Source organism: Notamacropus eugenii, chromosome 4, assembly GCF_028372415.1.
Source record: "Notamacropus eugenii isolate mMacEug1 chromosome 4, mMacEug1.pri_v2, whole genome shotgun sequence".
NCBI lineage: Eukaryota > Metazoa > Chordata > Mammalia > Diprotodontia > Macropodidae > Notamacropus > Notamacropus eugenii.
In genome coordinates, this window is record NC_092875.1 from 151926374 (window position 1) to 151952997 (window position 26624).

Genomic DNA, 26624 nt, shown 5'->3' on the forward strand with positions numbered 1-26624 from the left:
AGGATGAGGACTGAGAAAAGGTCATGAGATTTGTCAATTAAGAGAGCACTGGTAACTCTAGAGAAGGCAATTTCCATTAAATGATACGATCAGAAGCCAGAATGCATAGGGGTTTAGAAGACAGTGAGTGAAGAGGAAGTAGAAGTACCTAGTACAGATGGCCCTGGCACCTGGGGACATCTGGGAAGGCTTCATGTAGAAGGTGGTGTTTGAGCTGATTCTTAAACAACTACCTAACTGCTGAATCTCATGGTTCTTTGGTTCCTTGACCTCTGAGTGGCATTTAACACTACTGCTAATGCCCTCCCTGATCCGCTCCCCCCTATCCCCATTCCTTAAAAGTCTCTTGCTTTCTGTGCACTCTGTTCCTTCCTACCTCTCTCATTACTTCTTGGTCTCCCTTCTTTGTCACTCTCTCCTTTTGCCCCTTGATTTTTTTTTTTAATTCTCTCTATACTCTTTTCCCTTATCTAGTTCACTCCTATGGCTTCAGTGATCCCTTTCATACTATCAAAGCTAAAACTATTCTACAAGCCCCAACTTCTTTCCTGAATTTTTGAGCTACATTTCCAGCTACCATTCAAGTCAGTTAGATGTTTGTCAGTACCACAAACTCAACATGTGCAAAACAAAATTCATTATCTTTCTACCAAAACCTGCTCTTCCTTCTAACTTTTCTACTTCTATTCTTCCAGTTTCCTAGATCTGAGTGCAGTTATCTTTGATACATCTCTTGTATACAGTAAATTTTGTTATTTCTCTCTTTGAAATATTTCTTGCAATAATCTTTCCTTTCTACTCCTAGGTCTCCAAGCCCCATTCAGTTCCTCATTATTTTTTGACTGGACTATTAAGTGGTCTCATCACTATATTCTTTTCAAATCTCAAAACCACCACACAGCTGTGAAAATTTTAGTGATATATAGGCCTGACCATATCACTTCCCTGTTTAAAAATGTTCGATGGTTTCCCACAGCTTAGTGAATTAAATACAAATTCCTCATGCTGACTTTCAAAGCTCCCCACAATCTGGCTCCAATCTATCTTTTCAGCATTATTTTGAAGTATTTTATTTTGCTTTCTCCATGTCTAGAAGGGACCCCCTTTTCCCACCTCTATTGATGACAAATTCCTTCTCTTCCCTTTAGGCCCAGCTCAGGTGTACCTTCCTTTTAGATGTTGTTTGTGTACATGCCTCACTAATACTTGGACTCTCCCTCTGGACTCCTACTTCTTCACTGACTTATCCCTCTTGAGAGATATCTGTCTTGAGGTCCTCTTCACCTGGCTGGTAACTCCACCCCCAAGACCACTATTTTGGACAGGATTCAAGCTCCTTTTGACCTTCCTCTCATCTAGACTCTCTTTCCAAACTCCTACTCCTTACCTACCTCATAGGCAGGTAATCTTCCTTCTTCTCTTTACCCCTCCCTCCTTACTTCTACTTTCCACTTTACATGTAATCTTCTCCCAGTAGGATGTAAACTCTTTTAAGGGTAGGGACTGTCTTGTTTGCTTGTACGTGAAATCTCAACACTTAACATGATGCCTGACACATAATGAACATTTAATAAATGCTTTCTCTCCCTTCTTCCATCCCTTCGTTTCTCTTTCTTGACAAATGTTTTCTGAATCAAACTGATGATGGCGTGGAAGAATGATACATGTATGTTTGTATTATAGAGATGTATATTGGGAATAGCTCTGAATTATGGTAATGCACTGGTCACTGACACTGGTAACTGGAATCCTGGCTAGAAGACCTGGAACAGCAGATATCTAAAAATTATCTGATGCTTTGACAAAAAGGAAAAGAAGCATCAGAAATCAGTATAAAAGAATTTTGGTTATGGAGCAGGTATGATCAGTGTACAGTCCACAGATGAGGCAGGAACAAAGGTTAACTACTTTCTAAAGATTCCCCAAATTTCTTACCCCCATGCTTTCAGTCTACAGAAACTCTAGATCTAATTCTGAAGGAAACTGATTAAGCCTCTAGTCTAGGTAGCGTATGTTGAATGGTTAGCAAAGAGATCCAAAATTAACTTGAGATTTATGTTTTTATTATGCCCCCTCCCTTAAACCAATTACTTCACAGAACAGAATAATAATTTTAGAGATGGAAGGGACCCTAGCATCATTTAATCCAGCTCATACACAAAAAAGAAGGCCCTGGACAGCATGTGTGACAAGTGGTCACACCCAGTCTGTGTGAGGCTCTCCAGTGAGGAGAACTTGCTGCTTCCCAAGGCACTCCATTCCACTCTTGGACAGCTCTAACTGGAAGGATACATCAAATCTGCATTTGCCTCTCTATGACTTCCACCTACTTCTACTTTGTGACTTCCTTAGAGGGAACAAGAGAACAAGTCTGTGCTCTCCTCCACATATGTGAATACAGCTATGATGCCCCTGTGTCTTCATTTCTGCAGATTAGAGGTCATTCACCATTCTGATTAATCCTACAATGCTATGAACTACAAGGCAACTTGAAGATAGAGGGACCATCTATAATAGGATGATAAAAAAAGACTTTGCCAAAGGGATACCTGAGCTAAACCTGGAAGGAAGATAAGCATGCTGCCAGGCAGAGGTAAGAAGGTAATGCACTGCAGACACGGGGCATAGATTGGACATAAGCATACTGAGAGACAATGGAATTTTACATTTGGAAAATGCCTTGTAGTTGGGTTTGGCTATGAGTGGTTCATGGTGTAAGATAGAGCTGGAAAAGTAGGTTGTAGCTAGATTGTATAAACACTAGATGTAGGGAATCTCTCCATTTTATCCTAGAGGCAACAAGAAGCTGGCTACAGAGAGCTGCTGAATAAGTCACAGAGCAATTGTGAGCTCTGTCAGCAGAGGTGAGGTGCTAAAATGACAGACATATATTTACAGTTCTGCAGTATGAATTAGGCAGGCCTGTGAGCTCAGGAAGCTCTAGGTTACAACAGGATGTCAGTGTCACAGCCAGATTTTTTGCAACAATGGTTTGATGAACAATGAGCCAGAAAAATGTATCACTCTGAATCTCTATAAATCAACCATGCAGGTTAACTGAGTTGTTACTGTATCTGGTTTGCCTAGAAACATCGCGCAAGTTAAACTAAGTTCCTTTTCCCTTTCAGCTGAACATACCATTTATTCTCTACTCTGAGGAAGAATGATGCAAGCTTTCACTCTGAGTTGAGCAGGTCTGTTGTTTTTGTCATGTGAGGAACTTCTCAGAAGTTCCTAGTTTAGTTTAGTGTGGCCGTGGGCAAGTCACTGACTTCCTCCCAGCTTGCACCACTCTGTTTTGTCTTTGGTAAATCAAGGGAGAGGACTCACTGGGATTTCTAAGGCTCCTTTCAGCTCTAACATTCTAATTCTATGACTTCTAGCCAATCTTCTTTGCTGTCTAATAAAGAACCTTTGATACAGACGGATATGATGTGATGGGGTATTTGACTTTGTCCAGCTGAATATTTTCATGACTTTTCTAAAAAACATTTTTGTTTTGTTCACTCTTGTTTGTTTAGGCAAGAAATAGTTGTGCCTTGTCCAGCATTATAAGTGGTTCTTTCTCAGAGCGTGTGCGAGAAACTAAAAGGAGAGTTTCATGGCTCCTCGATTGTGAAAGGTTTCTCGTTCTGGCTTCTCAGCTTTGGATCACATTTCTAAAGTCCCTGTTGAGCCTGCACTGTTGCTAGCAATACTGTGTGTGATTCTAAGTTATCCTGATCCTCCTGAAACCTTTCCAGGTGTCATCAATGCTTTCTTGATCTCCTGGAAGAAAAACAAAACACCTCAGGAATATAAGCCACATTGCTAAGTGGAATTAAGTTCTCTGAGCCTGAAAAATCCTCTTAGAGATTTTGAATGGACTAATGACCAAGGAATTTTCTTCTCCATCCTCTCTTCTTTCTTCCCCCCACCCCAGTGTAATATCTCATTAAGATGGAGCATAGGGGTCCTTAACTGGCATTCACTTATCTGCAAGGGATCCCTGAAAAGATTTCCAGAGGTCTGTGAACTTGGATGGAGAAAATAATCACATCTTTATTTCAATATCATTTATTTCCCTTATAATTCTACGCATTTAAAAATATTATTCCATAGACCTCACCAGAGTGAAGCATACACACAACACAGGGATATAGCAGAATTTGCAATTGCTGAGGTAAGAAATTCTATAGATATTCACTGTGGCCTCTTCTCTTTCACAGCACATGGCTTTGAATCTTGGCCCTTTCCACTCACTACTTGTACCACACTGAGCAACTGACCCTCTGGGCCTCAATTCCCTCATCTGTAAAATGAGAGTTTGGACTAGATGCCCTCCAAGGTCCCCTTCAGTTCTAAATCTGTGTTCTAATGACTGCCTTCTACAATACAGATTTTAAGAGGCCCTTTTATTTTCTACAATTCTGATTCCTAGTAGACAGGGTCTATTCATTACATTACCTACAAAGCATCTTGAAATCCAGGACAAGGCATATGCAGGGCATAGGTACAGATAAAAAAATGGATTAACTGTAAACTCTCTCATTTCAGTGCTATTTGAACATATTTTTAGAAGTCACTTGGTGCTTTTGGTAAAACCATGAGTCTCCATAAGGCTCCACATTTGGACCGAACTTGGGTAATGAATGTCATATGTTTAACTTTTAAGGCTTTCCTCTCAAAGGTTTGACTCCAAGCTACCTGAAAAAGCAAGACTAGGTAACAAAAAGAAGTGTGTGTCACAGTGGTGAAAAGAACACTCAGAATGGAAGACCTTGGTTCTAGTTCCATCTCTATCATTATCTGTATCATTTACTTTTGGACACCTAATTTTTCTGTGTCTATTTCCTTATCTACAAAATGGGAATAATGCTGTATACTTCACAGAGATCTTGTGAGGACAAAATGAGATAACAACTGTAAAAGTCCATTTGAAGGTCCACTGCATTAAGAAAATGTCAGATAGTGTAATAATCCTAGTAACAACTTTTGCTTTTCCCTCTTCTAGCCTGCCATCCCACTGTTCTAAGTTTTTCTGACTCAGCTCCTCGATCCCTGTTAGCTCCTCCTTTTTGGCTCTCATAGATGGTGTGGGAATTTAGAAGGATATTTAAACTTAGCTTATACATCCTCCCAATGACTGAAGGGGGAACAAATCTTCCTCCTCTGGGCTTTTCACTGGCCCACAGCCTGAAACTTGCTGGGTACCTTGTAGTTGCACAGCAATATTAAACAACTGAAGACACAGCATGAAGATTTTCTATCTGTCCACCAATACTCCATTATCATAAACATCATCAATATGAAAAAGGCATTTTTTTTTTAGCAGGAGGCAAATTGTTTAAAAACTTTCAAAGAGAAAAACTTCTTATAAAGGAAATGATAAATTAAAAACCTATAGGTGTGATGTAAAAATACAGATATATCATCAAATCATATGGGAACTTTGCAAAAAAGGATTTATTATAGTTTAAGTCAATTTGAATTAAACATATATTTTAAATAAAAAGTTAGGGGGCAGATTTATATTCTTATTCCTTATGACTGACTCAGATTTGAGATGATAGGGTAGCTACCTTGTTTACACTGGACAGAGACCTTTTTGGCAAGTCCCTTATGACTCAAATAAGCAAACAGTAGACATCTACACTGAGGATAAGGGCATAACAAAGTCTGAAGTTGCCCTCCTCATCTTTCTAAGGTTGCATGGGAAGGTTCACTCACCCCTTGAAGAAATTCCTTTCAGTCACAGGCAAACAGTTTTCTTTATAACTGGAGTTTTAAAGAGAACAATATGCTTAGAGTACTTTGTGAAATTTCTTTTACTTCGAGTCACAATGTTACATACTGACTTAATTGAAGCTAATAACTTGTTTGGGTTTTTGGATCTAGACATGTGATGTCATTGGTGTGGATAAAGATCAGCAGCACCTTGGTAACTTGTGGCCTTCAAGGATTTCCTGTGGAACTCTGAGGGTGACTGCCTCACCCACCTCCCCATAATCAGTAAGTGTCAGAGGCAGGGCTTGAACATAGACCTTTCTGACATTAGGGCTACTCCTTTCTACAAAGTATTAATTTCAAATTGTAGTTATGCGCTGAGACTACCCATACATCGTCTTTGTGACACCACTCTAGCAATACTACAAAGCTACCATGAAGCCCTCTGCTTGTTATCTCTCTTTTTTGTTGGTTCTTCCTGGACTGAACGAGGTTCAATTTAGACCTCTGAATCTCTATGAAGTTGTATGTATATCTCATTTTATTCCCTTAATATTTCTGGATCTCTTCAATCCTTTTTCTCAAATGCTTGAGTCTGATATTGATATACCATGTGGTTTCCAGGGAGATTTAAAAAGAAATAGCTGGATACAGGCATAAAAATGCAGAATACATGAACAGCCGGCTTTAACAATCACTGTTTGTGAGACTTTCTGAAATACCTGTGGGGACTTGTGAGAACGCCAGCTGTACTGGTGACTGTGGAGACTGGCCAGCAGAATATTTTCATCAGTATCCACCTGGCCAAACCGCAGTGTCTCCTGTGTGTCATTACAGATCACAAAATGGCTGAAGACCAATTCCTCTACCTCAGGGCATTGGTTCTGAAAAGAAAAGAAGAGGAAAGCCAACGTGCATCAGATTAATTGCAAGATGTTTGGCAGCTGTCTGCCCAGTGGCGAGAGTTACAAGACAAAAACACGAAAAGATCTCTTGTCATTAGCTGTGGTACACAAAATATTCTATATTCCCAAGCATAAGCATCGAGTGTGTGGTATGAACACACACACACACACACACACACACACACACACACACACACACACACCTTAAAGAGATCTAAAATGTTCCAAAAATATGTTTTGATTTATATTCCTGCAAAATAAATCATACACCACAGAAAAATGAAAAGAACAATGAGATCTCTCAAACTTTTGAGGATTTTTTCAAGTGAATTAACATGCTAAAAAAAAAAAGCTCTACAGGCCAGTGGTCTTCAAAAAGTGCTCTAGAAGTAAGGATGATGAGGGGTGTGTACTCTTTTGAAAGCAGGGATTGTTTGGGTAACAAAGCTCTCCGATCCCTCATAGAAGAATGTGAACGTGTGAGTGTAACTCTTCTAAGAGAAAGCTGCAGATTTCTTATGCTACTCAGGGACTGAACTTGCAAGATTGATCACGTCTGGAGGCTGCTTAAAAACCAGGGTGTTTTTTTTTCAAGAGTGATAAAAGCAATCACCAGTCTTACAGAGCGTCACTCCTATGAATCAATATGCTTCAGCTAATGTTCAGTAACTGATGGGCATCAATTATCGGCAAATCAGTGGATTCAAGCAGTGTTGAGCCTTTCTGATGACCTAGCAGTCCCTGTGAATTCAACCAAATCAGAGCATCAGGGAATCTCTGAGTCTGAAGTGACCTCCAAACCTATCTAGTATAATCCATTCCTAACAAATAAATAAATGAATAAAGATTCCTGTTATGATGTGCCAAACACTAGTCTTTGCCTGAAGATTTCCAGTGAGGGAGACCCTTGAGCAAACCTATTCTGGATAGCTCTAATTATTGCTAAGCTTTCTCTCATACCAAATCTAAACATCATTCTGTGACTTTCACTCATTATTCCAGTTTCTGCTCTCTGGGGCTAAGCAGGACACATCCAGATTGTTTTCTTTCCAAAAACCTTTTAACCACTTAAAGATGGCTCTTCTGGCTAACACTAAACATACCTCGTTCCTCCAACCAGGCCTCATGTTGTATGGCCTTAAGCCCCTTTGCCATTCTGATGACCTTCTTCTGGATGTTCTGCAGATTATCAAGATCCTCCCTAAAAAAATGGTGCTCAGAACTAACTGAACGCAATAATGCAAGCGTGACGTGACCAGGGCAAAATGCAACAAGATTGTCACCTTTCTTGTCCTGGACACTGTCTTTCAATGTAACCTAGTATCAATCTTGTGGTCCACTACAACATCTAGATCCTTTTCCACACACAATTAGGTTCAGAACACATATATCAAACAAGGCAAAATCCAGTATAGTGCTAGTCAGTGAAATATAATGACAATCTGTGGAGAAGGGGCCCTCCATCTCTACCTTCATTACTATCGTGCCACCATTTGGAAGGCAAGCTCAATCCTCTGCACGCAATAAATGCTTTTTCATTCATTGCATTCTCTCATCTATGACAAATTGATCTTGACAATGCTACTTTCAATTTTCTCTAGCTGTTTTTTTTTCTGGCTGAAGATCTAAAATACTGTCAAAATATTCTTATGCCAGATAACCTGGAACTTGACTGACACTCTTCCTTCCTCCTGTCCCAGTTCCATGAAATATAAATGGGGTAGTAGATTTCACTGCCTGTTGGGCCACTTGTCCCACTTCAAGGTCTCATATTCCTGAAGTCTAGAGGGATGAAATTCAGAATAAGTTGAAACTGAACCTAACCAAGGGAAATCAATTTGGTACAATCCATTAAGGAATTCTCTCAGAAGAGTCAGTTTGAGACTAATAACTTGCAGGATGTGAGAGGGTGGGTCACAATCTAGGGCACTAAAACTCTGGGAGGAGGGGAGGTGGAAAGGGGAAGAGTTCTAGAAATTGCTTAATCATGTGACCAGACAATTTGCTTTTTTAATCACACATTTTTTTCATGAACTTGTTAAACTTATTAATCAAGTTCTTTTGTTATTAAATATTCATCCTTTCCCTTAACATTTTGAACACTAACATGAGAAAATAAATGTGACTCTAAGTCTAAGCTGTTTTAAAAGTCCTGGGATTCAAATTTCATTTTAGTAATGATTAGTGATCTATTTATTAGTGACACTGAGGTTAAGCTACCAGATGGGCTCTGAAAAAACAACAAAAAAGAGGGAAAAAACCTCCTCCTCTCTACAATTGACCTTTTAATAAATGATGAGGGGTTTAGGAAAAAATGTAAATTAAAGAACACAAGGGGGTTATTTACATTTTTCTAAAGAATACAGAAAGTCTTCAGGGAACTGTTTCACTGTACTGACTCTTCATCTGTGGGGTTCACTGTAAGTGTAACAATTTTAAGCACTTTTTGGAACGCTGGACACAGGGTAACATTTTAAAAAGCATTTCATGTGACATCGCACACTCTGAATGAACCTGAGGTGCTTACTTCAATAACTTGATAATTACTTACCACAGCATCAGAATACTCCTGGTAGAGTTTAGCATGTCAGAGACTAATCTGTAATTAATTGGGACATAGCAGTGTATGAAATATAGAATATGGACACAATTTGCATCTTTCTAAAAACACCTCTAGAGTGTTAATCTGCTCAGGTTTTACCTGAAGTTACAAAGCAAACTGTATTTGATATTCTGGGACCTTATGCTTGTTTCAGAAACATAAATCATTTGCCAAAACAGAGAAGGAAAAAAAGGAATGCATAGCTAGAAAAACAAGATCGTGGTGAAGGCTTCTGTTCATCTTGGACTCCTGACCTGAACGTGGAAGGCAAAATGGCTTCATGCTTCAACTGCCTGGCCCATCTGCATTATCTGCAAATTATTTATCTGAGATATCAATCCAGTACAAATATGCAGAAACCCAAATCATGTCTCCTGCTTATTGAGTTCATGTTCTGGTTGGCAGCAAAAACACTGTATATGGACATGGCTGCACAATGAATCCTGTGACTGGATTACTGGACTCTCCCTCTAAGGCAGATAAAAGCATGTACAGAACATCTTAGAAACAATGACTTTAGGAACCTTTCATGAGTCTATTTCCATGTCAAATATCCTGTGACTTCAAAAGAGAACATTTTAAATTTACTTTAGAATACATGAGGTGAGATGCCCACCACGTTAGAACATGGTGGCAAGTACCCTTGACGTGGGAGGAAACGAGAAAATTACAGCAACAATTACAGAAGTGTATCCTCTTGCGGCTCATGTTAACATCGCCAAATCCCTGTGTAAATCAGAACCAACTATTCATAGAATGTACCTGTCAGCAGTGTACTACGTGACATATGGCTCTACTTAATCAAATATACAATTCAATTTTTTTCCAACTCAGAATACTCCTTCAAGGCACCGTGTTAGTCAGTCAGTCATTCACACTCTGATGTGGTTTAAAACATTTAAATATTTATGCACCATATTTTATTTATATGTATAGCTGTGTCTAAGAGAATTCTTTACCCTGGGAGGAAACTGATATTTCTGAAGGCCATTTTGCAGTAGTTGCCACACATGGGTCTTCTTATAACAGGCACTGATGCTAAGTAAAAAAATATAAATTCTGGGTTTAAATGCCCTATCAGCAACTCTCTTATATTTTCTATTTTTGTTTTTTATTAAATGCATTGTTCAGAATACGACAAAAAAAAACCCCAGAAATTGGAGCTCCAAAGATTTTTTTCACATTGCTATTTGAACCAGCTGTAAAGATTTAGATCACACTAGCTCTTGTTTTACGCATGTCCTTTGCAACAAGAAAACCATGGAATGCCCTTAAAAAAGAATTTTTAATATAAAGCAGATGTTTTATCTTCTCTTACTTTGCTATTGTAGTGCCATGTTAGGTAATTAATTTCTCAGCTTTATATAGGTCTTCATGCATATAAATAGAATGATTTGCTCCCGTGACAATCTGTAGGTCAGAGAATTAAAGGACTTCTTTAGGTCAGTGGTGAACAGAAGGACCTTATACTTGGGGAATGAAACCCCAAACACTGCATACAAAGAATATTAGGGGAGTGACTGTCTGGTCTTAAGTAGAAAACAAAGTTCTATTTTTAAAATAACACTAAAAATTAAAGGGTGCAAAACTACTCTGAAATTTGTATTACTGTCACATGATACAGTTAAATGAATTACATGTTAGTGGGAGCTGAAGTTACCTTATTTCCATTAAAATTTAAATGTGACATATCACAAACATTTCACCTTTTTTCAATATGGGCTGATTTATGGAAAGGGTAAAAGTGAAAAAAAATATTAAGGAGCAGTGGGGTGTAAAGTCAGCCTCCTCCTGGTACACTGAAAGAATGGAAAGTTAACAGAGGCAAGGGAAAAAAGCTACATTGTACTTGCATATTATATACAACTTTTGTGTGTGTGTGTGTGTGTGTGTGTGTGTGTGTGTGTGTGTGTGTGTGTGTGTACGTGTATGAAAACATGAAGTGCCTAACATCTTAAAGACCCACACTGGTGTTTCATTCCTTTAACAGTTCCTGAGATTATACTAAGTAGCCTGATTGGAACTTTGGCAAACTGAAACTATAAAGTACTTGGAAAAAGTTCTGGGGAATAGGGTACTTTATACACAGATGTGGCACATTAGTCACAAAAATGTGAGTTTAATATCCAGTGCATGTGTAGAGGACCCATATTCTCTAGAATTTTAAAAAATAATGTGGGTTGCTTTGCCAGCATGGAAACAGGCGCCAAATACTCCACTGCCCATCCGCTTCATTCTGTCACATTGTAGTTTGGTTTTGACTCGTCTGACATAGCATCCAATTGAAAATTAAACATGGTCACTTTGGAAATGGTTATGGAATGTGTGTACCTGTTGCCAAGCTTGTACTGCAGTGTTTAGAGAATGAACTGCATGCTGCCCAAAGTTTACAAATATAGAATCAACTATCACAGTGCAATCCAGAAGTTTTTCTGTTGCCTCGCTAGACACAGCGATCTGTCCATGGATGCTGAAGGGTTTCACCACACTCTGCATGGTAACATTTCTGTACTCCAGAAGTTTGCAATCAGCCTGAGTAGAGAACTGGAACTCTTGACAGACCGATCCATCATTCCACTGTCTGAGATAAAGATGTGGTTCTCTAAAGGAGAGAATCATGTATTCTAGCTCAGCTGGCACATTCCTGTCAGAGATGAATGGTTGTAGGTACTGCGGTGAAACTATGAAGAAAATAAACAAGCAAGGAAAACAAAAAATTTAGAAGAGGTGATCATACACTGCAGGGGAAAATATATGAACCATCAGTTTGTTAAAAGAAGTTTTACTTTGGAAAAGGAAAATAATATGATACACAGGGCTAGATGACACTTAAGAAAGTTAAATTTTCAACTTTCTTTTTTCTAAACTGAAATAGGGCCTACTATTTGTTTAAGACAATATGCTCCCTTTTCAGAAAGTTTATTTTATATCTGGAGTTGAATTTTAAAAGAAGACGTTACTTAGGCTCCAGTTAGCAGACTCTCCTCTCCCATTAGTACCAATAAATGATTCCCTTACTCTCGCAGAGGAATTCCCAAATACAAAAAGTGAAATTCCCAAAAGTTAAGGGGAGTCCTATAGAATTACCTGGTACCTCTCAACCACTCTTAAAAATATGAGTTTTTGCATGGAAGATTTTTTTTAAAGCAGCATAATCGCCCCCCACACTTTTTTTTCCTTTTTTTTGCTGAAAAGGCAATATGCTTACCAGCAGCTGTGTTTGGTTTTAATCTGAGTTTTGCTTTTTCCATTGTGTGTAAGTTGAAAGTCTTAACACCTGGTATCAGAATGCATTAACTAGAAAGCTACAGTACAGTCAAAAATGATTTACAAGTAACTATCTGATTGGGAACATTAACATTAGTAAGTATGTCAGAGGCTATCCTTGGATCATAGAAAAATTTAAATCAAAACTTGTAAAACTGCTCAAGTTATCTGAGGTATTTGTCCATCTCTTACAGACAGTGTTCCTGCATTTGAAATCAGGCAATATCCTGAAGTACTTCTGGAATGTCTATGCCATTAATGCAATGACACAGCACACTGAACAAAAACAGATGCATCTCTTTCAAAAAGATTATAATTGCAATAACAGTGAAACCTATAATTCTTGTAGATTTCTCAAAAACTCTCATTACAGAAGCTCCAAAGTGTTAAAGCATTTCAAGAGTACTGTAAAATGTACTAGCTCAATGGTATTGGTGAAAAACATAACAGATCTATAAGCTTTTTGAAAAGAAAAAGAACACCTGCTGGACATGCCTGCTGCCTCATGTGGCTACAACTATTGCTGCTGGACAGACTTGGCAATGCTCCTCCCTGTTCCAGGGAAAATGAATGGCACTTCTAAAAATAGTAAGTCCCCCGGGGAAAGGCAACTGGCAACCACAGCACTCTGGGCATTGCAGGCTCCTAATACAGGCAATGGAAGGCATCAATTTGAAATGGAAACCCTTCTCCTTTGCACTTCCTGGAAGTAAGGGCAACTATTAATGAACAGTGTGACTCAGAACCAGCAAAATAAATTAGAAAGATGGAAAGGTTTGCATTCTGTTTCAGAATAATGAGTACCTGTGCCCAACTGATCAAGGTGATGACAGAAATGGAATTCTAGGTGAGCAAACTGGAGAGAGACAGCGAGGGATGGCACAAACCACGGAGTAAAGCAGGAGTCCACTCGTGTACAGGCAGCCAGGGCTGTTGGTGTTACAAGCTGATCACAAGCACTTTGAGAGCCAGATTCACTTTCAGAGCTGTGAGAAATAAAAATTTTTTAAAGGTTCACCACCTCTAGCTTTATGTGACTTTACAAATGACATGACTGTTTTTATGGTGTTTTTTAAAAAATAGCAACAAGAAGCTAAAACTATGATTATTTTATGGTGTCATAAAATCCTGTATAATTATTATTTTGAAGTCATCTCTTGATAATGAATGTGCTGACTATCCTCGGTGAATTGCCTGCAGTAAATTCTTCTTCCTAGGTTGGCTCCCCACTTCTCTGAGGCCACCCTAACTAATAAGTGTTTTGGGAATGCAAATTAATTCTCCTATCAACTTGAGCCAAATGTGATTTGGAAGATAAATCTGCTATATTTCAGAAAGAGGCTCCCAATACCAATTAAATATGATTTTTGTTTATTCATTGTTCCTGATTATCTACCACCTTCTCAGACCTCCCCCTCAACCAGTAAGTCGTTTAGCAGTATTTCTCTGCATTGAGCCCTGGTCTAGGTGTCCTGAGAAATAGCACCAAGATTGGGAGGATAAGGGGTCCCACTATATGGTTGCTTCCTCTTCCTTTCTCCAACATCTTTATATAGAAAAAAAATCATACTGAAATCAGTATTATAGGTAGTAACAGACTGAGAAGGTGGTGGAAGGGAGCTGCTATAACAAGAAAGGAGAAGTGGAATGGGAGTGCAGTTTGTGTTTACACTAATTTTATTTGGTCATGGTTCTTCACTGGTTGCCACCACCTCCTCCCTACTCTGGGTTATTTAGTCTGTGTTGGACGAGAATGCCTTTGATGACCCATGAAACTCTGAAACCCTTCTCCCATGGCTATAAGTTCAGCTACACCAACTTGCCATGAAGCTCACTCCTAATCCGCAAAGTGGAGTGACCCCTTACTCTCAGCACAGTACTATTGGGAGATATAAATGATGGAGAAGGGAAAGTTCCTGTCCTTAAGGAGTTTATAGTCTAGTTGGACATACACAACATGTACACCACAAAGATTTAAGAACATTATAAGGAAAAAAGATCAATGTCTGAAAATAAATAATTTGAATCCATAAGTGCTGGGAATACATGGTGCAAAAGTCTGATTAAAATGGGAAAAACAGGATTAATCAGCAAGTGCTTCTTGAAGGATTTTAATTTTGAATCAGGTTCTGAAAGATGGTAGTGAGCAGGATGGATAAAAAAGCATGGGGAGATCTTTCAACAAATACTGACTGAGTGCTTATACTGCAGAGAACATAAAATGCAAGTTATTTACATTTTGATTCTGTATTGTAATCTTAGTACACCTTTACTATATAAAATACACATTTCAGAATAGTAAAACACAAGACACATACAGATATGTGTGTGCACATGTATATTTTTGTACATATATTCACATAAGCACATATATCACAGAATCATAGAACTTAAGAATTAGAAAGGACTTTAGTAGCTATTAAGTCTAATTCATACCTAAAAGGAATTGTCATTATAGATACATGTAATGATAGATCTATCCATCTAGATAAGTCTATATCTATATCCATCTATATCTGGCTAGACAGAACAATAGATATCTATCCGTCAATCTATTTATCTACATGGAAATATAGTTGTTTTAATAAGTATATACACAACCCAGCAACCTCTTCTCCTTTTCCTAAAAATATATTCATCCCCACATGAAGTTGCTAATAATTATGATATCCAATATAAAACTCACTTTAGCAAAGAAAAATTATTGCTTTTATATTAGAAAATACTTGTTATAAGCACTTTCACTTTTGAATTCCCATATATTACTATTTAAAGTTATCATCTACTTTACATAATTATTGTAAAGTTCAAGTGAGATTACAAATTTAATATGTACATAGCAATATTATTACTATAGGTTGTATATACGTATATAAATGTGTCTACGTAGGCATACATGTATGTATATGCACATACATATCTATAAATTTGTAGAGGTCAATGAGATCAGTCATAACATAGCAATATGAAGTATGCTTTGAATGGATTTTCCCCTTACTAACTACAATCTTTGATACGGTAAATTTTTCTAAGGTCTATCCTGGCGAGAATCTCTTATGAACAGTGAACACAGGAATGCATAGTATAAAAGATTGATAAAACACTACAAGGCAGTGTTAGTCAAAAATCCATTTATATTAAATTATAAAAGTAGAGGAAGTATGGTATAATAGCTACAGTGTTGGGCTCCGAGTCAGGATGACTTTGGCTCCAATTTTGTCACTGACATTTAGTAGCCATATGACCCAGGGTTAAGTCACTTAACTCATATGCCTAGGATTTACCTCCTTAGTCACAGATCCCTTGCAATCTGCTTCAGTGGGGTGTGGGTGGGGGTGCCTCCCTGGGACTGTCTTATGATGACAAAAAGCACAGATACCTTTTTTTAAAAGAGTTTTTAGAAGTTGGTTAGCAATTCAAAGCCAGAAAAAAGGAACCACACCACTAATCAACAATGCTACAGTAACTTTAAACTACTAAATTAAATATTGCCATCCTAAATCCAAATAATTATCCCCAAATATACACATCTGTACCATATCCAGATGAACAATTCTAAAAGCATAAGAAACATGTATAATATGTTCTGGCCTCAATTTCAATGTGTTTAGAATAAACAGTTCTATAGGTTTTCCAATGTTTCTCCAATTTGCTCATCACCACAAGGCACCATAAAAAGTAGCCCACACATACTGACTTTTAACAGGAGGGCTTTGGCAGAATGGAACTAAATGTTCACTGTTCACAAAGGGGGTTGATGCGCCTGCTAGAGTTAGTCAGAGCTGCTATATATTTTTGCAAATTTTCTTACATGTATACAGCTATGTATAGATTTCAATCTAATTTAGGCACCAAAAGGAAGAAACAGAATTTATGACACAATTATGGCAGGCAGGCATAGAAAGATTAAAAAAAAAAAAAACCCTCCAAACCTCGAACATCTCTATTTTAACACTCCCCCTTTTCCCACCAGACTGCCAAAACAGGTCGGATTCATGGGCCATTGCCAATGTTCACAGTATTCTCTGGTGCTGCTGGTTCCTAACACGCTGAATGATGGCTCTTGGAAGCAAGCAAGACCTCTGGACTTATAATAAATGGATCTCATAAGATTCAGTAGTTAGTTCAAACACCCAGAAGTTCAGATGCAAAGCTAAACTTCTTGGATCCCTTTATACCTAATTCAAATAATAGAATAATCCCATAAGGTTTCCAAGTGGGAGGAAATATATAACAGAGAAATAAAATTCCTCTGCTATCCCATAGCTACTTTAGGAATCTTTAGGTAGCTGCTGAACAACATTTAGTATTTTGGGAAAAAAATGGTGAGCTACTCTCAATTTACTGGACTGGAAGTTCAATGAAGGCAAGACTTTCTTTTTACTCTTTTGTATTTCTACTTTTGAATTTATATTTTTGTTTTACTCTTTGTATCATCCAGAGCCCTTAACAGAGGGCCTTACGCATGGTAAGCACTCAGTAAATATCTGCCAGGTTAATTAAATGATGAGTGAAAAAATGTAGTACAGACTATAAAGGTAGTAAAAAAAAAAAAAAACAAAAATATTCTTATATTTAAAGAAGTACAAATTTAAGTTGCAAAAACTGCTATATACTGGACCAAAAGAAAACAAATGGAAGGCAAAGTCTTTGAAGGCTTTTCATTTCTGGGAGGGAAAAAAAAAACAAAACCAAAACCCTGTAAGAATTCCTTTCCCAAAGGGTAGAGGAAAAGCAAAAATTCAGGCCGGCAGGACTTCAGTTTATAAAGGAAAGAATTTTCCAGCACAAACCTTGAATTATTTTAATAACAAGAAACTCAGATGACAAAGCTGTTTCAAACTGTACTACTGTTGCTCAAATGGCTTACAAAACTATAGGGACAAGAATAGTGTTCAACAAATCCCTGGTCTGTAGCTAGAGGAGCAGACATGAGGAAGCCTAACAAAGAGAAGCACTATCTAGAGACAGCCCTAACCTTTCCCATGGAGAATGAGCGTGTGACCCAGAGAGTGATGGTTTATAAACAAGGACCAAGAAAAAACAAAGGTCTGAAACGGCAAGGCTGACCTTGAGTTATCAGAGTCACATGTGCTAGAGGGAGGAAATCCCATCTCCTCCTTGAAGCCTTCTTATCTGTTTTTTACCCATTCTGACCTTTCATATTAACACATTATTATCTATGATACTCATTTTGGCGGTTATCTTAGACTGCCTTGTCATGACACTTAACTATTTCACATGTATAAATCTTGCCTCTTTAACAAATGTATATGCTCCTCAAGAAACACCCAACAGAATATAAGCTTCTTATTTCCTCTTCACTGGGTGTCTTCAAGAAACGACTGGCCCTCCACTTGTCAATTCTTATTCAGTATGGGATGGACTAAATGGCCTCTGAACTTCCTCTCAGTCCTGGGTTTCTGTGATAATTCATTTTGGTTTTATCTTTGTATTCAAATCATGTAGGATTGTGCCTTACACAGAAGAAGCACCTAATAAATTACTGAATAAGAGATTACATTATCTATTTCTTTTGAAGAATAACATACTATGGAAAAGTAAAAATAAGTGGTGGAAAAAGAGCCAACAACTTACTTAACATCTATTATTTTGTGTCTCATTTATGTGTGTACGTGTGATATCCCCCTACTAGAATGGAGACAATACAGACCCTGGAAGACTTTTTAAGAGAAAAGAAATGAGCAAATCTATGAATAAGAAAGATGAATTTGTCGTAGAAGAAAGATCAAAGGATGCAGAGTGGGAAAGGACTGTAGAAATGATCAAGTCCAAACTCCTTACTTTGCAGAGAAGGGGAATGTCTTAGAGAGTTCACTCTGGTCGTAGGTAAACCTTGGATCAAGATGAGGATCTGGGGCACAGAAAAAAAAGTCAGGCCTGGAGATGAGACTTGAGAAATACCTGTTTAGAAGTGATGGTTGAGGCTGTGGGAGAAATGAACTTGCCAAGGGAAAGAATGTAGAGAGGAAAGAAGAGAAAGTTGACAGCAGTCTTGGAAAGGTTTGGAAAGAAGAGTCAGAAAAGAAAACACAGAAAGATCAGTTATAAAGGGAGGAAGAAAATCAGGATTATTTTTTGGTATCTTTGAAGCTAAGACAAAAGTGAATATTCAAAAGGAAGGGTAGCCAAAAGTGTTCTATTCAAAAATATTCAATTCAACAAATAATTGCAAAAGGACTGCTATGTGAGAGGCACTGTTATAAACAACTAACATTTCTATATCACCTAATATGTGTTATGCACTTGCAAAGCATTTAAAAAATATTCTCTCCTTTGATTCTCATAACAACCCTGGGAAGTATGTACAATTATTGTCCCCACTGCACAGCTGAGGAAACAGGTGGGCAGAGAATAAGTGACTTGCTCAAGGTCACACAGCTAGTAAATGTCTGAGGCCAGATGTAAATTCTGGTCTTTTTGACTCCAGACCTGGCCCTCTAGTGCAGTTAAAAAGTTATACACAAGGTAGTTTGGGAAGGAGGGCACAAACACTTAGATGATCTGAGAAAAGTTTCTCTAGAAGGCGTGCTTGAGCTGAAGGAAGAGAGAGATTCTGTGAGTCAGGGAAAAGGGAGCGCCTGTTAGGCATACAGGCAAAGGGATGGGGGATGGTGAGCTGTGTGTATGGAAAAGAGAGGAGGTCAGCAACAGTTACTGTTAAATTGGCCAGCAGCCTTTGAAAGGTTAATAGTAGCAAATGGAAAGACTACATGGTTTTCTCCAGGGACTCCCTAAAATGATGAAAACTATGACCTTGAAAGTTAAATATTTTGAAGGAAAGGCAAATAGGTGGAAGCAGGAAATATAAGCCCTATATAAGGGCTTGAAAAAGTCACAAAGTTAATTACTGGACAGATTTCTAACCTTTCTAATCCTTTTACTAATATGAGATGTAATTGCTTTTTCAGATACTCTTGGGTGAAGGGAACTTTGTTTCCATCCTCTTCTATCTCTATGCCTGAAAATGACCCTGAAAGGTCATGGGATCTAATGACCCGCTTCAGTTTGGTTTTACCCATCTAACAGTGGCATGATCAAGGTCCATTTTCTAGCTTGTTAAAAGACCTTGTCAAACATTTCCCTGAAATCATGAGGTATTATGCCTATTGACAGGAAAGGAAATTAACGTGAACTCCTTCTGGCTTGGATAGAAAGGACTGGCGTTGCTGCCAGGTATAACAGAAAAGGTGGTATGTCTGGAGAAGAGGCTGCTTAATCAATCAAGGCCATCTCACCTGGTAAAGGAGAGGGTTTAAGTTAGATGGCTTCTCAAGTCCCTTCCAGTAATAAATATACAGTGTCATGAATATGTGACTCTGAAGAGTCAGAGTGGTGGTCAGGCCTGGGGAAGAGCATTTTGACCCATGAAAGGAAAGTGGAGGCAAGAGGAAACGGAGTGGTTAATTCAAGACATTGAAGGCTCAGAGAAAACAATTCAGGTATTAATTCAGACAGCAAAATATGCAGGAATATAAAAATTCCAAGGATAAAGTATAATACCTGGTAAAGCCAAGGTGCTTATGAATAGACACAGGCATTTTTATTCTGAACAACAGAACTAAGTGGAATTAATAGGGAATATTTGGCATCTCTTTTATTCTGTATTTGTACTTGTTTTACTTTTCAGAGATCATCTTATGAAATGCTTTGGACCCCGATTAGATTTTACCTCATAAAATAGTGGAGTGAGAAAGAACAATAAAGCCATATGACAGAATTAAGGAAAATATGCAAGGAAGTCAAAACTCCTAATACATAAAGGGACTTTGGAGGGGCAGGGGCAACAAGCAGGGTACCCATCAATCTCAGAAATCAGACACATCACAGCCCAAGTCTGCTCCTTACATCTACTTCTTGTTCCACTTAGCACTTTAAACTCAATGATGAATGTTGACCTAGTAGGCTGCAAAAGGATAGGGAAGGAGTGTGAGTTGATGGGTTTGATGAATATGTGCTATAACAGGGTTCATGTACTTACAGAGCAAAATGATATGGCCAGAATGATGCTATCTTCTGAAAATTGACTTTTTCTAAATCGAATCTAGAGAATCATTGTAGCCTTCTCTTTACAAGTAACTATCCTTATCTGCACATTCGCGATTCTAAATATTGTGCACCTAACCAACCCTTCTTGCCAACACAGATCAACAATTTATAACTTAATTGTGAGCAATTGGCAGGATGGTTCTGGATTGAAGACTTTTCTCCACCTACCACAGGAATCTTTCTGGCACATTCTCTGTGAACACAATTGCTGTAATCATAAAAAACAAACTAAAACAAAAAGTCATCCCAGGATAGCCAAGCAGTTCTCTTTGTCAGTAGTCCAAACAAGTTATCTAGTTGCTCACACTAACTGAGCAAGTTTAACTTGTAAGTCTGATTCAAAGCTCAGAGATTGTTTTGGAATGCCTTTTGGATACAAATAAGCCTGAAGTTCTTGATAAGGAGGATTATGAAATCATGAAGAACCTCAAATTTGCCTCAGAGAAATCTGAGAATGAAATATTTTACTTTTAACAATTTACTTACTTAGAAGTCTTGCCCAATCCTTACTTTGGACTGAAGGCCATTCAGATACAATTTCTAGCATGTTCTACAACATGCTAGAAGGATTTCAAGAACTGGTCCAGCAAAGCTGTCCACTGTCTCCTGGCTAGTCTAGCTAGTTCAGAGATGTTCATCAAAATGTCAGCTGTCAGGCATTGAAATTTGTAGGCACAGTGACCGATGAAATTGATAAAAATACAAAATGGACCCTAGTCCTACAAAGTCCCTTTCTGCTTCCATGGTGACAGTGGCAAAAATAGAGTCAAGGGGTGCAAAAAAAAATCTCATAGCTCTTAGAGAGAATGTTTATAGATGCATTAATTTAACTGTTGGCACTAAATTTGAAATCTTTGTCTGATGACTGATGTAATGGCATGTTACCAGAGAACCTAAGCCATAAACATACTGGCATTCTAGCTATAAATGAAAGCAAAGTGACTTGCCCAAGATCACAAAATTAGTAATAATGATGATCAGAACAACAACAGCTAATATTTATATTGTACTTCAAGGTTTGCAAATTGCTTTACTTGTGTTACTTTATTTGATGCTGACTACAACCTTGGGAAATACGTACTATTATTATCCTCATTGTACAGATGTGACAAAATTAAAATGGGTATTTATTAATGTAATTATGTATCATAAAAAGTATTATGACGACTAAACACTGAGAACAGTCAACATCATATTCATTTTTTGTGAATCTATAGAATAATCAACTTTCTAAAAAGAAGGTTAGGAAATCTGTCCTGCTGTGGAAGGCCTATTCATTCTTTTGAAAGCCGATTTCAAACACCAAATTTTCTGGGAAAAATTCCCTTCTTCTCCCAATCACTTTCTCGTTTGATCTTTCCTCAACTTAAATATCACACACATAGTACTTTGTGCTTCTCTTACAAACTTTTCATATATTATAGAGTAATAGGTACACAGAGTATCAGGTACAAAGGTCTGGGCACTACAGTTTAAGAAAGACGATGATAAACTGGAGGGTTTCCAGAGGGGAGCAACCAGAGTGACAAATGGCCTTTGGTGCATATAAAGATCATATGAGGACCAGTTGCAAAAACTGAGTATATTTACTCCAGAGAAGAGAGGGCATGGGGAGATATGAAAGTTGTGCTAAAGTATTGAAGGCCTGTCATTTGGGGGAAGGAAGGTGCAGAGAAAATCTAGGCTTGGTGTAAAAAAAAATAATCAGAACTGTCCACAAAAGGAAGGTATTGCCTCAAAAGGTGGTAGGTTCCCCTTCTTTGGAGATATTCAAAGCAAAGGCTTGTCAAGTATGTTATAGTGGAGATTCCTGTATGTATGAGTTTGCTTAGATGGTTGGTAAGGTCTCTTACAACTCTCAAATTTTAAGATTTTTTTTTTATAATTTAAATTTATTTACTTTTAGTTTTCAACATTCATTTCCACAAGATTTTGAGTTCCAAATTTTCTCCCTATCTTTCCCCTTCCCCCCAGATGGCATGCATTCTGATTATTACTTTCCCCAGTCTGCCCTCCCTTTTATCATTCTGCCTTCTTATCCCTTTTACTTTCTTGAAAGGCTAGATTTCTATACCCCATTGTCTGTATATCTTATTTCCCAGTTGCATGTAAAAACAATTTTTTAACCTTTGTTTTTAAAACTTTGAGTTCCAAATTCTCTCCCTTTTTCCCTCCCCACCCACCCTCATTGAGAAGGCAAGCAATTCAATACAGGTTATACATGTGTAGTTATGCAAAACACTACATAATAGTCATGTTGTGAAAGACTAACTATATTTCCCTCCATCCTATCGCACCCCCCAATTATTCTATTTTCTCCTTTGACCCTCTCCATTTTCTAAAGTGTTTGCTTCTGACTACCCCCCCCCCACCTTGTCCCCCTTTTTAGCTCCTTTCCCCCTGCTTTCTGGTTGGGTAAGATACCCAATTGAATGTGTATATTATTCTCTCTTTAAGTCAAATCCAGTGACAGTAAGGTTTACTCCTTCCTTCTCACCTCTCCCCTCCATTGTAAAATCTTTTTCTTGACTCTTCTATGTGAAATAACTTATCCTATTCTATCTCTCCCTTTCTCCTTCTTCCAAGATATTCTTCTCTCACCCCTTAATTTTATTTTTTAGATATCATCCCTTCATATTCAACTCACCCTATACCATCTACCTATCTATCTATTTATCTGTCTGTCTCTTCCAACTACCCTAATACTGACAAAAGTCTCATGAAGTACAAATATCATCTTGTTAAGCCTTTCTAGCTATAACCATAAGAAATTCTCAATCTCTCTGAGCCCCAATTTCCACATCTGTAAAATGGGGATAACACTTCTACTACCTACTCCACAGTGTTGTAAGAAAAGTTTCATAATGCTATATAAATGTGAGGTCCTATTACTGTAATGAAGAATTTACATGCAGAAGAATCCAAAGGATTAGCAGGTAAGGAAGATTTTTCTTCTCACCTGGAGGAGAAAAGATCAAAGATCCATTTAGATACTTGTCTAAGTGGATAAGTCCATATTCAAATATGTATCACACAATTTCTACCACAGCTTCCTAGATGGTGTCAGTAGATTTGGGATAAAAGCAACTAAGGATGTAACAGTTACATGCCAACTACATTACTCCAGAAAAGTAAAAGTTGCTTCAGCGCTGGAAGCTAAATTTACACCTCCTTTCCTCAGTCTCACAATTTTTTCTAAGTAACACGATTCACTTAAGCTTCATAGTTTATTATTGATGTGAAGGAATACACTTGGGCTACACTTAAAGTACAAGATATTAATCCTCTAAGGCTAGTTTCAGAATATCATAAGCACAATTTATAAACTTCCAAATATTTTAATCCAAGACTAGCCCTGGTTAGTGAATATCAGTTGCCTATAAAGAGTACTGGTTGGAGGGGCCATCATCATTTATAAAAACAGGATTACAAAGAAGACAAAAATTATTTCAAAACTTTTATATAATATTTTCCCAAATAAAAGTTAAAAGGTTTTATGTTTTTCTACATAGTAAGATCATTTTTATAGTGGGTAAAAAAATGATGACAAATTAAGGCACTAAATATTTGTTGTTCTGTCAATTTCAATTAAATGTATTTTAAACTAATTCAATTAAAAGCTAATTAAGCATTCATTAACTGTTCTATATAGCAACTGCAGTGAATTGCTAAATTCTGAAAACTTATTCTGATATTATCCCACATTACTTTTCTCATAAATACTCAAGATGATACTCTCAATCATGGCATTACATTGAGTTGTGGGTTTTTGATAATTTTGGTATCAATATTGTATTATCCTCAACACTAAGATCTTAAGTATTGATAAGCAATGGTACTTTTCCCACATGGTACTGGGTTCTTTTTTTTTTTCTTTTTACTCAGAGATGATTTATTTTGCCTTTTTGGTAGACCTAGAATCAAAGTATCATGTTTGGGAAGGGCAGTTAATATTACAGTATTTTCCACTAAATAGAAATTTTCAATAATTAACAAACATTTATTAAGCATTAATATGCCCAATACTGTGTTAGGTGCTGGGGAAGATATAAAACTAGTTAAGAAATGGTCCCTGACTTTAATGAGTTTTCAGTCTAATAAGGAGATATGACATGTATGGTAATAACTAATACAAAATGTAACATGAGAAGTAGACATAGAGTAGAGGTGCAAGCCAAGTGGTTTCAAGGTCCAAAATCAGTTTCCTTCTTTTTTTTTTAGTCAGAAGTATTTTTTTAAAATTAATTAACCCTTTCCATTCCTTCTTCCCCTTCAATTAAATTCTACACACATTTATTAAGTGTCTGCAATGTGGAAGGCACTGTGCTGGGCCCTAGCTTGTTTAAATTGTAAGGTTTATTCTATTATCCCTGTTTTTGAGACAACTGACAGCCTCCAGCAGAAAAAAAGATCTATCCCTTCCTCAAAAGAATGATGAATTGACTTCTGAGGTGATCATCTACATTCATCCAGTTACTCCAAGAACTGGTTCTCCAGTATATATAGGAGCTGATGTCTGGAAAAGTTTTTGTGTTTCTCTCTTTGAACAAAATGTTGAAACCTAAATGGCAAGAGCCTAATCAAAGCATTAATACTTTCTCTATAGGCTTTTACTGAAATCCACTTTTATCTGTGTGGATTTCTGCCATCCCATTTAATACATATCTTGGCAGTGATTTATGGTACTGACTTTTTAAACCAGTTATTCTCACAGAACTCATCAACACCAATTTCAAACTAAAAATCTATTTGTCCTAAATCATCTTAACAAAGCTGAATGTGTGAAATATTAGTTACACTTGAAAATCCCTTTTGAGTACAAAATGATGCCTGGGACTATAATGTCAAGCACTTTGATGAAAAGAGTCCACTGAATGTCATTCTGTACAATTCTAGTTCCCAGAGCTCACATTTCCAGGGGCTAAGCTGACCACAGAGGTAATCGGCAAAAGTTCCCCATTCGGAGGAATTAACCTTGTCTAAAACACTTAACTTCTCAATGATGAAAATGCATTCCTTCACAATTAGCATCAAGAAATCATTTCCAAGTTGATACTATTAATCGAAACCAGATGTTTACTTGTTTTTATTGATTGAAGTATTCATATTCTTACTTTGTGACTCCTTATTTCTAGAACATTTTACACTCCCATGTCTAGAGTTATGAAGCAAATCCCTCTACAAATCCATCAGTACCTAATAGGAAGAGAGTTTTTGCTGTTTCATTACTTAAAGATGTAAAAACAGGTCACTTCTGCAGTTTTACTAAATCTCCAACACTGGGAAACTGATTTTAAAAAAAGGCCAACTGATGTAGAAATAAGAACTTTTTCCTCGACTGAATATCAAATTTTCAGTCAGTTACCTGAATTCTAGCTATAATTTAGGAAGTAAGTTGTAGTGGAAAAAGTACTGAATTAAGAGTCTATCAAATGAAGATAACAGCCCACCTACCTCAAAGGGTTGTTGTGAGGATAATACTGATATCATGCCTATGAAAGTGCTTTAAAAAGATAAGGTATAGTTAGCCTTTATATAGGGCTTTAAGGATTGCAAAGCACTTCATTATATCATTGGAGCCCTATGAGGCAGGTACTATTACTGTCCTTATATGATGAGAAAATTGAGAATATTAAGGGACTTGATGAGGGGTTACAAAGCTAATAAATGTTTAAAGTAAGATGTAAACTCAAGTATTTATTAACATTAATTATTAAAAATATTAGTGACAACTAAGCATTCAGAAAACTGAATGTCCTTTTTAGCTAATTTGTACACTAGTCAAATTTCTAAAAAGAAGACTATGAAACTTTTCATCTTGTTGAGTCCTAGCTATGGTTCTTACAGCACAATCCAAATACCAACAACTCCAAGAAGCATTCCCTGATTATCCTGGTTTTTAATGGGCTTTCCCCGCTGTGGTCCTCATATACATAGAATTTTGTCTTATATACTTTTATACTTCATATTATTGTTAGTGTCATCTTTTTTGACTTGATTCTAAGCTTCACTGGAGCAAAGATTATGGTTCATCTAAAATCTGTATCTCTCTTGCACCTGACACTGATCTGTAC

At 37.3% G+C, this 26624-nt stretch overlaps 1 protein-coding gene across 11 annotated transcripts in view; it reads right to left on the bottom strand.

The window, feature by feature from the left end:
• VPS13B (vacuolar protein sorting 13 homolog B) overlaps positions 1-26624 on the bottom strand; it is a 1048068-nt gene that overhangs the window by 103722 nt on the left and 917722 nt on the right. For all 11 annotated transcript variants that reach the window (XM_072606881.1, XM_072606871.1, XM_072606867.1 and 8 more), the window contains 3 exons: positions 13285-13466; positions 11545-11894; positions 6429-6590 (listed from right to left, as the gene is read on the bottom strand). In XM_072606881.1, coding sequence (XP_072462982.1) covers positions 6429-6590; positions 11545-11894; positions 13285-13466 — 694 coding nt within the window. The remainder of the gene's footprint in view (positions 1-6428; positions 6591-11544; positions 11895-13284; positions 13467-26624) is intronic.